The following is a 15,062-nucleotide window of genomic DNA, read 5'->3' on the forward strand; positions in this document are numbered from 1 at the left end:
AGTAATAAAAAACAGGAAAAGACAGAGAGCTTTTCACAGACCAGAAGAGATTAAAGAGACACAACCATTAAATGCAAGAAAAGAAAATGTTATCAGTGGGAAAACTAATGAAATCTAAATAAAATCTGAAGTTTAGAAAATAGTATTGTGTCAATCTTGGTTTTTTAGCTATACAAATGTACCCTGTAGGGAAAATTAGTCAAGAATTGTATTAGTTTTTTATGACTGTGATAACAAATTACCACAAACCTATAAGCTTAAACAACACATATTTATTCTTTTTTAAAAAGTTGTATTTTATTTTTATTGTTGACATTATTACGGATGTCCCATTACCCCCCTTTATTTGACCCCCTCCACCCAGACCCCATCCTCCTCTCCATCCAGAAGTCCAAAATCAGTTTTCCTGAACAACAATCAATTGGTTGGAAGAGCTGTGCATCTTCTGGTGGCTTCTGGCATTCCATGGTTTGTGGTCACAGCACCTGCTTCCAAGGTCACATTGCCTATTCCCCTTTCATCATTTATCTGTGGTCAAATCTCCATGACTCCCTGTCATAAGTAACATATGAGTATCTTACGGTACACACAGATGATCCCAGACTAAATCCTCACTTTACTCACTTATATGGTCCTTTTAGGCCATATAAGGTAACCTTAGAAGGTTCCAGAAATTAGGGTAATCTTTTTGCAGGCCATTGTTCAGACTGCTGCAGGGTTACATTGAACATCTGAACCGTTTTAATTTTTTTCTGTAACTCTAAAATAATTCTAAAGTTAAATATTTAAGATAATAATAATTAGGAATGGTTCCAAGAGGAGAAATATCACCATAAAGAAAGAAGTGAATATTTGGGACATCCAAAAGTACCAGCATGAGAATATTAGCATATCCAAGCACAGTCTTACGATATTGCAATATTGAAGCCTCTCATTCTATAGAGATAACAAATTAGACAAGGGCATACATTTATGTGTCTAGATTTCATATAGTTCAGAGCTCCCTGGGGATCAAAATTAAAAGCATAAGTTTAGGCCCTGTACTAGCATATTGAATATGCTGTATTTTTATTATTGATATATATTGTCATGTTTATATTCTCTATAGACATTTAGAATCATTTCAGTTCATTATATTTCATATGTATGAAGTATTTTCAAATATAATCAGATACTAAACCTTTAAATAATCTCACATTCAATGCCTTTTGTGGTTTACTAAATAGTATTCGTTGGATATTTTACTTGCCACTTAATAAGACATCACTTCTAAGTAAAATTATAAGATTGTTTCAGATGATTCATTTGCTCATGGGATCCAGGAAATCTTAGTGTATAAATATTGACGTGCACACAATGAATGAGAATGTACATAAAACTATTTCAGCAAAGCAGCATATTAGCTGTGCTTCTTGAAATGCACTATGCATCTATCTAGAAAGTTAATGATATGGGAGTGACATACTATAATCATAAATAGAGATTGCTTCTCAGCCTTTTGGCTAAGATCAAGTGTAGTATAATTATAAATAGTTTAAATATTCAACATATTGATACAGTTGGATTCAAAGCTTAATTATTTTAGTCATTCATGTAACAAAACTTTATTGAGATTTACTATGAAATAGTCATTTGGGTACTGTGGATTGTGTTATAAACAAAACAGATAAAGCTTTTGTTTTCATAGAGTCTAAATTATAGTTTGGAAGATAAATAATAAAGTGAGCAAGTAATTCTTTAATAGGTGATGATTCATAGGGACTATGAAAAATAACACAGAGTGAAAAGACATTGTACATGGAAATAAAGAATGACTATTTTATAAAGGTGGTCAGGAAAGAAATCGATAACAGAGTCACATTTAAGCACCAGCCTTAATGGAGTAAGGGAACACTCCACACAGGAAAGAGCAAGTACAAATGACCTGAGGAAGGAACATGTTTAGAATTGTCAGTTTGTGAAAAATAGGAAAAAAATCAGTGTGAATGAAGTAGAGTAACAGAATGGGGCAGTAACAAAAGATCATTTAAATCAACCAAATTAGACATGAAATATCAGCGATAAAAATTACAAAGCATTTCCAGAAGCAAAATGTGAAATATTGTTGATTTATACTTCAAGGTGAGGTATCCTTCTGGGCTGCATGCATGCACTTTGTTCATAGTTTCCTTTGAAGCCCTATTTTAGGTGTATTTGCATTGATGTGGTAAAAACAAAATGCCTGTAGAGTAAGTGAATAAACCAATATCCTTAATAAGGTTTTTGACAAGCAGGCCCCATGACATCTTAGCTATCATTGTTCAGTTACATTTCTGGACATGATGTTTCCTTCTTTTGGGCAAGAGACTTTTGAATAGGTAAGGATATTACTTTGGGACCTTAATCTTACTGTGGCCTTAATGAAACTAGGTTATTGAACATTGCACAATGTTGAAATCATAATCCTAAAGAAAGTAATTCTGCCTTTGAAACAACCTTCTTGAATGCACTCTTGACCTCCTTGTTCCTCAGGCTATAGACCAGAGGGTTCAGCATGGGGATGACCATAGTATAGAACACAGAGGCCACCTTGTCTGTGTCCAGGGAATGACTGGAGCTGGGTTTTAAGTACATAAAGATAATAGTTCCATAGAAGATGGAGACTGCAGTGAGGTGAGAAGCACAGGTGGAGAGAGCCTTCTGATACCCTGAAGATGAGTGCATCTTTAGGATGGTGACAAATATGAACAGGTAGGAAATCAAGATAACCAGGAGAGCAGAAAGGATGTTGAAGCTTGCCACAAAAACAAGAATCTGCTCACTAATATGTTTGTCAGAGCAAGAGAGAGCCATGATTGCTAGAACATCACAGAAAAACTGATGGACCACATTGGACTCACAGAAAGAGAGACTAAACGTGTCCCCAGTATGAATGGAGGCATTCAGGAAACCATAGATATAGGAGCCTATGGCCATATGCACACATACACCTGTCGTCATGGTGGTGGTGTAGTGTAGGGGTTTGCACACTGCTACGTAGCGGTCATAGGCCATTGAGGACAAGAGGTAATTTTCCACAGTGGCAAAGGCTATAAAAAAGAACATCTGGGCAGCACATGCATTGTAGGAGATGACATTATCTCCTACAAGGAACCCAGTCATGACTGTAGGAGTGACAGCTGAAGAGTAACACAAATCCACCAGAGACAGGTTACTGAGGAAAAAGTACATAGGAGTGTGGAGACCAGAGTCCAAGAGAATCAGCACCATAATCCCCAAATTTCCAATCAGTGTGATGAGGTAAATGAGAGTGAACATGATAAAGAGAGGGACCTGCAGTTCTGGGTCATTGGTTAGTCCAAGGAGGATGAACTCAGTCACTTCTGTCTCATTCTTCATCAATATGGAGAATCACAAAATGCTCGGTGGCTATAAGAACAACAAATGAGTGTCCATACAATATGTATTATTTCATTATAGCAATAACTTGTATTTCAAGATTCTCCAGACAAAAATCAGCTTGACAATAAAACTTAGTGCATTCTTTGTGTACAGATTTATGTTATGTTGAATCTTAAGGATCTTTATGGAAAATCTCCCTTATTTTAATGTTTATAAATTTGTAAATTGAGATATAGAAAACCAAATAACTTGAATGGTTTCTCCGGAGTGAATATATCTGGCAATTCACTTTCCCCAAGCCTAGTGAAAGCACATGCATGCTTGCTCACCTGCCAAAAACTGCTCCCGACACTTGAAAAATATATTCATTATATCCTCTAAGAACATTATATGTTTACTAAGAGCCCGTTGCACGAAGTTTCGTGCAATAGACTTTTCCTTCACCTGGCTGCCGGCACCAGTTATCCGCCAGCAGCAGTTTTCCTCTGGCCACCCGCCGATCAGAGCGCCTCCCGCCAGCACGATCGGCCACCCCAAGAGGAACTCCGATCGGGCGCTCCGATCGGGCGGGTGGCCAGAGGAAAACTGCTGCTGGCGGAAAACTGGTGCCAGCAGCCACGCAATTGGCCAACCTGAGTTCCGCCACCAGCGTCTTTCACAGCGCCGGGCCTAAGCAGCGCCGGTGGGAGGAGCGGGGATAGGGGACTCACGAGTCCCCGCCCCCCGCTCCTACCACCAGCCAATCGGCCACCCTGAGTCCCGCCCCCCGCGCCTCCAGCCGGCCCAATTGTGGGTGTAGCGGAGTGATGGTAATTTGCATATTACCATTTTATTAGGTATGACTAGAGGCCCAGTGCACGGATTTGTGCACTGATGGGGTCCCTTGGCCTGGCCTGCAGGGATTGGGCCGAAACCGGCTCTCCAACATCCCCCGAGGGGTCCCAGATTGCAAGAGGGCACCAGGAAAGGCTGAGGTATCCCACCGGTGGATGATCTCAGGGCCAGGGAGGAACCACAGGAGGGCTCCAGGGCATGTCTGCCCATCTCACCCAGTCCCAATTGGCCGGACCCCAGCAGTGAGCTAACCTACCAGTTGGTGTGTCTGCCCCCTGGTGGTCAGTGCATGTCATAGTGACTGGTTGAATGGTCAAATGGTAAGACACTTAGCATATTAGGCTTTTATTATATAGGATTTTGTTATTGCCCTCATTTAAATTAGAATACATAAGAGGTTGAATAATTTTTTTTACATTCAAACAAATATTAATTGACAAGCCATACTTTGGATCCAATCCAACCCTTGAATCCACAATGAGTGCTTTCTAAGTCCAATGGCCTTAATTGTATTTAAATCAAATTGAATTCAATTTACAGGTATTCCTTGTCTCTATTGGTCCAAACTAAGTGCTTGGGGGTTTACAGTGTAGTAACTGAGAGATATATGCATAGCAGATGTGGTAGGATAAGTGGAGTAGTAGGGGCATGTATAATCAACAGAGGCAATTCTGAAGAGAAGGCAAAGTATCAGGTATAGAGCTTGGGCTCTGGGATGAGGTGAATATTAGCCCTACTATTTACAACCTAGGAATCATTAATCCTAACCTAACTCACCTGAACTTTATATAGCCATTTTGTACTGCAAAATTAAGACAGTAATAAGACCTACTTTACTTACAGTATTATTGTAAAAATTAAAAAACAGACTGATAGGAAGAGATTAACCAAAGAACATATACGCATATATGCATAGTCCATGGACACAGATAATAGTATGGTGAAAGCCTGGAGTGGGGCTGGGGCTGGGTGGAGAAGGGCAAAGATGGAGAAAATGGGGACATCTGTAATACTGTCAACAATAATAAAAAAAAAGCACACAAAAGGTGGGTGTTTGGCACAGTCTGATGAGTGCAGCTGCAATATTATTATTAGGATGCGATGATGGGCTTTATGCTGGTTTGGGAAAAATGGGTGGTTTCAGGTCTTTAGTTGTGCAAGGGTTTTGAAGTTTTAAAGCCTTCCTCTTCAATTTGCCTTTTCTCACACTAGGGCCACTGAGATTTTCTGTGTCTCCAGTTCCTCCAGTTCCTTTCCTCACCCATAGTATTGGCTGTCCCAGCAATTATATGTGAGCCATCATTTTGCTTAATTCTTCCTTGAAATCCATACTTTAGCTTGAGATAGTCCTTTTTACTTAAATTAATTCTTTCTCTCATTGCTGTCATCTCATAATAGAACCACAGAGATCAGTATTAAAAATTGCTTGTTTATGGTATGTCTTAAGCTTATAGATCTGTTTTGGTGGCAAGTGCTATGTTGTAAAATATTTTATTTGAATCTGTTCTCTGTAGGAACAGTATTTTAAATCTTTTTATTTCAATTTGAAAGGTATCCATCTTCTGCTAACTACTAACATCTTTCTCCTAAAATATTTTTAAAATCTGCTTTACTTTTTTAAAATTTTATTCTATTTATTGGGGTGACATTGGTTAATGAAATTATATAGGTTTCAAGTCTACAATTCTATAATACATCATCTGTATATTGTATTGTGCATTCACCACCCAAAGTCAAGTCTCCTTCCACCACCATATATTTTACCTCCTTTACTGTTTTCTATCCCCCACACCTTTCTTCTAAAACTTTTAAAAATTCACTTCCCAATCCTATTTCATCAAATTATTTTTTCCAACCTTAACACACATGACCAATTTTACCATATAGTAGTTCTACAATAAGAGTTTGTGTGTGTGTGTGTGTATGTGTGTGTGTGTATGCATGTGTGTGTGTGTGTGTGTAAAATAGGTAGTATTATTATTCCTACTTTACCATCAAGAAAATTGAAGATGTGGGAAGTTATATAATACTCTAAAATTACACAGCTCATATGAGAATTTCTTGTATGAGCTGTGTAATCCACTTTTTATCTAATCAAAAGTCTATGCTTCAAAGCTAGATTGGAAATGACTGCAAAGATGATTAAATAGTTGAGAACAAAGAGAACTCTTCTTGAGTTCTAGCTAACAAGGGAAAAGTTCTTAATCATCTTTTAATTGTACTTCAAAAGTACAATTACAAATGACATAGCTGGAATTAAAACATTTTTAATATGGTAGAGACTGCTGTGGAGTTTTGCTAGGGTTGGGGGTAGGGTGAATGCTAAAGCCCTTTCAATTTGTGTAACAATTTGAGATACCAGGTTTTATAAGCATATTTGTTCATAAAGCACATTTTGAAAGAAAGGGTCTGTGTTTGTAGTCATTCACTGTCTACATATGTAGATGAACTATTAATGAGAAGCATGAGATTACAGCGACAAGTTTAAAATGTAGTTTGGAATTTGTTAATTCAGATTAGACACACTTGTAGTCTAAAAATCATTCCTCGCTTTTGCTTTTCTAGTTTACTTGTTAATTTTTTTCTCATTTTACTTTATTTTTTAAATTTCATTTTTCAATTACAGTTTACATTGTAAAGTATATGATTCTTTGTGTGTGTGTGTGTCTGTGTGTGTGTGTGTTTTACGTCTAATGAGAGGGTCAATATTTGGTGAACAAGATGATATTACTACTTGATCAATCACATTATCATCTATATTATTATTTTTTGTTCATATCTTTAGGGAGGCAGACAGATGTTTCATAAGTCTCAGTAAATTCCCACTTTTGACATTTATAGCCCAGTCTCACCTTAGTATTTTAGAAAAATATTAAAAATATCTGCTTTAGCTTCCAAATAACTCAGAGGAAGTATACCTGTCCCACTGCTTTTGCATGAATTACATTTCTCACTAAAAATATTCACGGCATATAGATGCTTACCTGTCTGCTGGAGGTCAATCAGAATATCAGCTGCAGAATATTAGAGGAGTGGTCTCAGGTAGTGGTCACCAGGTTCCAAAGTCACTAAAGCAGGGAAACAACATACATTCTTTCTGTGCCCTTAGTGAAGTCACTTACCTACTTCTTGTAAAATAAACATAATAATATAATATTACCTCTGTCTCATAATTCACAGAACTGTGTCTGTAAATAACACATAAGGGAAAACCTGCATAACATCTCAATAAGAGATTCTCATTGAAAGGCAATCTATGTAATTTTTATCTTAGGGTGTCTTCCCTGACTATGGTTGCAGGCTCATAGCAAATCCTAGAATAAGGCCTCTATATACTAACAAGTGTTAATATTCAGATGAATAAATGATCACCAGATGGGTTTAGCATATGAACTGGTGAAACTAAAATGATGTCACAATGAGTCATATTTCCTGGGATTTGGAGAGAATTATTGAGATGTGGAGCTCTCTGGGAATTTTCACTGAGAGAGCATCTGCAGCTGCTCATCCCACTTTCCCAGGAAAGATTAAATTAAACTGCCTGTGTGGACATGCTGATTATTTTCATTGTACATACTTGTTTTTCTATTACTTGTCTTTTCTTGTTATTTTTGTCAATTTATAATTAACTAGAGGGCTGGTGTACAAAATTCAGGCACTGGGAGGGTGTCACCTCAGCCCGACCTGTGCCCTCTCACAATCTGGGACCCCTCAGGGAATGTCTGACTGCTGGTGTAGGCTGGGTCCCCAGGGGGATCAGGCCTAAACCGGCAGTCGGACATCCCCCAAAGGATGTAGCAGTGTGCCAGGTGCCAGGTGGCCAAAGAGGAGCCCAAACTGGGGCCAGGTGCCACTAGCACTCATCCCTGCCCTCTGTGCCTGCTGCTGCTGCTCGGTAGTGCTACTGCAGCGTCGGGAGAGGCTCCGGCCACCACAGCTGCCCTCGCCAGCTGTGAGCCTGATTTCTGGCTGAGAGGCACTCCCCCTGTAGGAGTGCACTGACCACCTGCATTAAGCATCTGCCCCCTGGTGGTCAGTGTGCATCATAGCAACTGGTCCGGTTGTTCTGGTCATTCCATTGTAACTGTTGCATATATATATATATACACATACACATACACACACATACATATATATACACACACATATACATACACATATGTATGTATGTGTGTGTGTGTGTGTGTGTGTGTAGTTTACATACAGTAATATCCACAATTTTAGTGTATAGTTCTAAGAATTTTGTCAAATTAGTATTCAAGAAACCACTTTTACCTAAATAAATTCCTATGATCTTTTGGAAAACCCCTTCTCTTACCCTCCCTTGCAAACAATAAACAGTTTTGGCCAAATAATTTTGCCTTTATAAGAATGTTCTCATCTATAACCCTAGTATATATACTCTTTGAGTCTGTTGTCTTTCACTTAGCATTTGAGGTCCATCCACATTATTACCTGTGTTGTAATGAAATATTTTTTATTGCAGAATAGTATTTATATTATATGGACATTATAAATTGCTTATTCTGTTTCATAGTTGAGAAACATTTGTGTTAGATTTAGTGTTTGATAATTATAATAAAGTTGATATAAACATTTGCCTGAACATTTTTGTATAAACATGTTTTCATGTCATTTGGGTAAATATCTAGGAATTGGATTGCTTGGTCATATGGTATATATTTATTTGAATGAAAAACTGAAAAAAAAAGAGAGAAACTGCTAAACTGTTTTTCTGAAAAAAAATTTTTTTAATTATTTTTATTTTCTACCAGCAATCCATTCAAATTGTTTTACATCTTATTCAGCACTTGATATTTTATAGTTAATTTTGAATCCTGCCACAATGCCAGATTCATTTATTAAATCTAGTAGTTTTTTAGTGAAGTCTTTAGGTTTTTTGTGTTGTTGTGTGTTGTGTTTTTTTTGTACAATACCATGCCATCTGCAAATAATTATAGTTTTACTTCCTCCTTTATAATTTGGATGGCTTTTATTTCTTCTTATCTGTCGCTATGTTTAGGACTTCTAGTACTATGTTGAATAAAAGTGGTGAAAAAGGACAACCTTATCTAGTTCCTGTTTTTTAGGGAAATACTTTTAGTTTCTTCCCCCCATTGAGTATGATGTTGGTTGTAGGTTTGTCATATATGGCTTTTATTATGTTGAGATATGTTCTCTCTATTTCTGCTTTGCTGATAAAAAAAAAAAAAGCTCTGGCACATTTACACAATGGAATACTATGCAGCTATAAAAAGGAAGAATCTCTTACTCTTTGAGATAGCATGGATGGACCTGGAGATTATTATGCTAAGCAAAATAAGCCAGTCAGAGAAAGACACATATCACATGACCTCACTTATATGTGGAATCTAATGTACAAAATAAACTGATGAACAAAATAGGTCCAGAGACATGGAAACATGAAACAGTCTGACAGATATCAGAAGGAAGAGGGTGAGGGACTGGGATGAGGTTAACCAAAGAACTGATATGCATATATGCATAGCCCATGGACACAGACAATAGTGTGGTGAAAGCCTGGGGTGTGGCTGGGGCTGGGTGGGAAAGGACAAAGAGGCGGGGAATGGGGGACATCTATAATATTCTCCACAATAAAAATAAATTTTAAAAATAGTGGTACTCAAACAATATATATGCTTACCCATATGTACTTGCCCCCCTTTTCAACCAGGGAGAGACATGTAATAGTTCTAGAAAATGGACTTTGGGAAGATTGATATATTGGTTGAAGCATACCCACCACCCTTCAGTTGTCTTTTCTCCTGCCATGATAATCATTAGGCTTACTGTTCCACAGGTATGGCTCCTTTCTTTCTGGGACACTTATAATGCATAAGTTGGTTTCTCATAAGTACTTAGACTTTTCAAATTGCTTTTTCTTTCTTTCTTTTTTTTTTTTTTTCCTCCTCCACCTGGAACATTTCAAATAACTTGTTTTCAAGCTCATTGATTCTTACTTTTGCTTGATCAAGCCTGAGTATAAAGCTATTTGTTATTTTTTTAAGTCAATCATTATATTCTTCAACTCCTGAATTTGTTTAGTTCTTTTTCATGGTTTATATCTCTTTGTTAAACTTCTCATTTTGTTTATGTATGATGTCCTGATTTTGTTTAGTTGTCTATATGTGTTCTCTTGTAACTCAATGAGATCCTTTAAGGTAATTATTTCGAATTCATTTTCTGCCAATTCACAGATCTCTATTTCTTTAGGATCAATTACTAATTCATTTTTTTCTTTTTGTTGGGTCACATTGCCCAAGTTCTGTATGTTCCTTTTAGTTTGTGTTGCCTGTGCATTTGATGAAACAGTAACCTCTCCCAATCTTTATGTACTGGCATAAATAGGACAAGGTTTTCCCCCAACTAGCCTAGCTAGAGACTCTGGGAGCTTCTTAAGCCCTTTTTAATGGATTTGTATACTCCATCCCTCTCTGTTTCTCCTGGAGAAGTCATGTTTGTGAACTTCCCTCCAGTCTCACAGAACTGTGCTGGTTGAAGTAAGACATTCACTCCTTTTCTCTAGGGTAATGTATTAGTGAGCTGGGCCACTGGATATATATTCCAGTTCTCTCCACTAGTCTTGGGGAAAAGATGCAGAGTATTCACCTTCTCCCAATATCACGTAGCCAGGCCAGTTGTAGTAAACCACTTGCCTCTGTGTCGTTGGGTAATCCACTGTAATGCTGTACACTGAAAGGCTGAGGACTTTGGATGAATGTTCCTGACAAAAAAAAAATTCTGAGATGTTCTAAATTAAATTTACAGTAGTCAGAGAGTAAGAGAAAGAGACAAAACAGCCTGTTAATAGCTGTGGCCTGGCTCTGACAAGAGATTGCTCATGCTCATATTCCCATATATCTGTTGGAAATTAGGATTGAGTTCCAGGTGGCTATTTCTGTAATTATCCAAAAGGGAGGATAATCAGGTGCCACAGAACCCAAGGAACCTCCACTGCTTATTTACCCATGAGATTTATGGAGTCTACTGCAGACTTTGCTGCCTTATCCCAGAACTAGCCCCACTTCCCCCGGCCCCTCCCCAATGTAGCTAATGTAAATCCTTTAGATGACTTACATCTTTCTCACCCCTGCTTGATGTATAAAACAATTGTAAGACTCGTGGACATCGGATATGTTGTATTTTCTACCTAATCATGCTGTTGGGGGTTCAGACTCCATGCTCTAAGACCAGTATTCCTTTCTTGTCAGCAATGGCCTAATAAACCCTTTCTTTTACAAAGACTTTCAGCCAGGAAAGTTTCATTTAGCACTCCACATTCTCTCTCTCTCTCTCTCTCTCTCTCTCTCTCTCTCTCTCTCTCTCTCTCTCTCTCATCTCTCTCTCCCCTCAGAGCTGGGCTGTACCTGATGGAAGAAGGAACTGACATAGATAAAATAAAATTGCTCTTTTCCTCAGTTTCAATGTAGCTATTTTTCAGTACCTTATCTTAGGTACTGCAACTTCTTAACTGTATTTCAGATCTCTCATAAAGAAATTTTGGGTCCAAATATTATTGCTAAGTTGGTGTATCTGTGGGGAGATGAAGGCTGGGACTTCCCATTCTTCATATTGCTGTCATGCTAATAAATCACTTTAATAGAATGAAGGATAAAACACATGCTCATCTCATTAATTCATAAAGAGCATTTGAAGAAATGCTTTTTATGAGTGTTCTTCCAGGGATTTGTAAGAAAGTTGAGTAGACAGGGCAAAACACTGCCCCCAAGGTTGGAGAGACAGGCAGGTGAATACAGGGAGTCACAGCTTACCAGAGGAGACACTCATGAACAGAAAATGCCAAGTGAACCAGCATCAGGATAGGAAAACCTAAATTATATTGACAAATTGTTGGAGGTTCAGGGTCGACAACTCTGAGAACTAAAGATGGGTGGGAGATACAGAGACAAAAGATTTTCCACAATTTGTAAGATTCACCTCCAGGAACTCAATCAGGTTTTCTCAGTAGATACTGTAGAAGAATCCCATTGGGATGCTTGTAGAGGGAGGGGGAAGGAATCATTGTGATTTGAATTATCCAGACCAGGAATTTAAATAACTACCATTTATATGCTAAGGGTTCTAATGGATAAAGTAGACAGCATACAAGAACAGATGGAAAATGTAAGCAAAGAGATAGAAGTCACAATAAAGACCCAAAATGATATGCTAGACTGACACTACTAAACTTCAGGACTTACTATAATGCTACATAATCAAGACAATATGGTATTGGTGAGAGAATACACAAATAGATCAATGGAACAGAACAGAAATAGACCTATAGATGTGTGACCAACTGTTCTTTGACAAAGGAGCAAAGACAATAAAATAGAGAAAATTCTTTTCAATAAATGGTCCTGGAACCACTGGACATCCACATGCAAAAAAAAAAAGTTATCTAGACAAAACCTTACACCCTTCATAAAAAATTTACTCAAAAGGTATCATAAACCTAAATGTAAAATTATAAAACTCATAGAAGATAACAGGGGAAAAACCTAGATGACCTTAGGTATAATGATGACTTTGTAGATACAACACTAAAGGCATGATTCATGAAAGAAACAATAAGCTGGATTTCATTAATATAAAAAATTCTCTGTGAAAAAACAATGTCAAGAGAGTAGAAAAACAACCACAAACTTAGAGAAATACTTGCAAAATGACATATCTGATAATAAATGGTCATCCCAAATACAAAAAGAACTCTTAAAAATTCAAAGGGAAGGTGTGGGTGAGTGGGTGGGAAGAGATCCATCAAAGAACTTGTATGCATATATGCTTAACCCAGGGACACAGGCAATAGGGTGGTGAGGGCCTGAAGGGAGATGGGGAGCAGGCTAGAAGGAGTCAATGGGGGAAAAGTGGAGGCATGTATAGTATTTTCAACAATAAAAATTTTTAAAAAATAAAATGATAAAATTAAAAACAGACAAAAAACAAACAAAAAACTTAATAAAAAATCCAAACAACTTGGTTATAAAACAGGCCAAAGACTTTTTTCTTTCTTTCTTTGTTTTTATTGTCTAAAGTTTTGTATTTGTCTTATTTTTCCCCAATTGACCCCTCCCCCCCCCCACCGCCATTCTCACCCCCCAGGCAAGCCCTCACTGCCTCAGTGCCTGTGTCCATTGGATATGCTAATATGCATGCATACCAGTCCTTTGGGCCAAAGACTTTAATAGACACCTCACAAAAGAAGATAACAAATGGCAAATAAACATTTTAAAAGATGGTCCACATCATATAATGTCATTATGCATACTGCAAGGTTAAAATCACAATCCTATAGAAAAATTTGCCTTCTCAACCACCTTCTTGAATGCACTCTTGACCTCTTTGTTCCTCAGGCTGTAGACCAGAGGGTTCAGCATTGGGATGACCATGGAATAGAACACAGAGGCCACCTTGTCTGTGTCCATGGAATGATTGGAGCTGGGCTGTAAATACATAAAGATGACAGTTCCGTAGAAGATGGAAACTGTAGTGAGGTGAGAAGCGCAGGTAGACAAAGCCTTCTGGTGCCCTTGAGCTGAGTGCATCTTGAAGATGGTTATAAATATGAACAGGTAGGAAATCAGTATAACCAGAAGAGCGAAAAAGACATTAAAGCTTGACATAAAAACAAGAAACACTTCACTCCTGTGTGTATCTGAGCAAGAGAGAGCCATGACTGCTGGAACATCACAGAAAAAGTGATGGACCATATTAGACTTACAAAAGAAAAGGCTGAATATGTCCCCAATACGGAAGGAGGCATTCAGGAAACCACAGATGTAGGAGCCTACAGCCAGGTGTGAACAAACAGCTGTTGTCATGGTGGTGGTGTAATGTAGGGGTTTGCACACTGCTGCGTAGCGGTCATAGGCCATTGATGCTAAGAGGTAATTTTCCACAGTGGCAAAGGCTACAAAAATGAACATCTGAGCAGCACATGCATTGTAAGAGATGACCTTGTTGCCTATAAGTAACCCAGCCATGACTTTGGGAGTGACAGCTAAGGAGTAAGCAAAGTCCACCAGAGACAGGTTACTGAGGAAAAAAGTACATGGGAGTGTGGAGACGAGAGTCCAAGAGAATCAACGCGATCATTCCCAGGTTCCCAACCACATTGATGAGATAAATGATAGTGAACATGATAAAGAGGGGGACCTGTAGTTCTGGGGCATTGGTTAGTCCGAGGAGGATGAAGTGGGTCACTTTTGTTCTGTTCTCCATCAATGCTTTTTGGGAATCATGAGATGTCCTGTAGCAGTGAGAAATAAAGGAAAAAAGTGATAAACAAACAAACAAACAAAAAGTTGAAGTGAAATTAAAATGTATAAATACCATGTGCATTATTTCATTAATAATTTGTACTTTAAAATGATCTCAATCTAATGTTAACAGCTTTACATATAAATGTGTATACATTGAGTAGTATTACTTTTATTTACCATTAAAAATTAAGGATTCTAGTAGTTATATGATATTATATAATTATATCACCAACATGAGGAAGATTCAAGATTTAAGACTGAAACTCATTTTCAACCCAATCAAATTCTGTGTGCCTTTAGCTGCCTCACTGTCAGCATATTTACAGGTACCAGTAATAATTAAAATGATACTATGGGGGAAAGTTTGAACTATAGTTCAATCTTGTTAATTCATTTGGTTCCCTTTTTTAACCTCCAGTAGGAGACCAATTGATAGTGAACAAGATGAACTTATCACCCTACCCAATTAGAGTATCATTTATCTTATTTTTTATTCATCTTCTTCAGGGAAGCAGCAAGATATTTATAAGTATCCCCAGACTCCCTACTAATAGAAGCTTTGAC

General features: G+C 37.7%; 2 protein-coding genes across 2 annotated transcripts in view; both read right to left on the reverse strand.

Moving 5' to 3' along the window:
- Positions 1-10,963, reverse strand: part of LOC307109367 (olfactory receptor 5T3-like) — a gene marked incomplete at its 3' end in the record, with an annotated part of 33,101 nt that extends 22,138 nt beyond the window's left edge. Inside the window, exons 1-3 of the mRNA XM_079788049.1 lie at positions 10,846-10,963; positions 7,200-7,283; positions 2,476-3,408 (exon numbers count right to left, since the gene is read on the reverse strand). Coding sequence (XP_079644175.1) covers positions 2,476-3,378 — 903 coding nt within the window. The 5' untranslated portion in view covers positions 3,379-3,408; positions 7,200-7,283; positions 10,846-10,963. The remainder of the gene's footprint in view (positions 1-2,475; positions 3,409-7,199; positions 7,284-10,845) is intronic.
- Positions 10,964-13,517: 2,554 nt separating this feature from the next.
- On the reverse strand, positions 13,518-14,457 carry LOC307110056 (olfactory receptor 5B2-like; the record flags this gene model as incomplete). Its single annotated transcript, XM_079789099.1, is given in 2 exon segments — positions 13,518-14,282; positions 14,284-14,457. Coding segments are annotated over 2 exon segments (939 nt in total).
- Between the last annotated feature and the right edge of the window lie 605 nt (positions 14,458-15,062).

This window comes from Cnephaeus nilssonii (genome assembly GCF_951640355.1).
Source record: "Cnephaeus nilssonii genome assembly, chromosome: 13".
Classification (NCBI taxonomy): Eukaryota; Metazoa; Chordata; class Mammalia; order Chiroptera; family Vespertilionidae; genus Cnephaeus; species Cnephaeus nilssonii.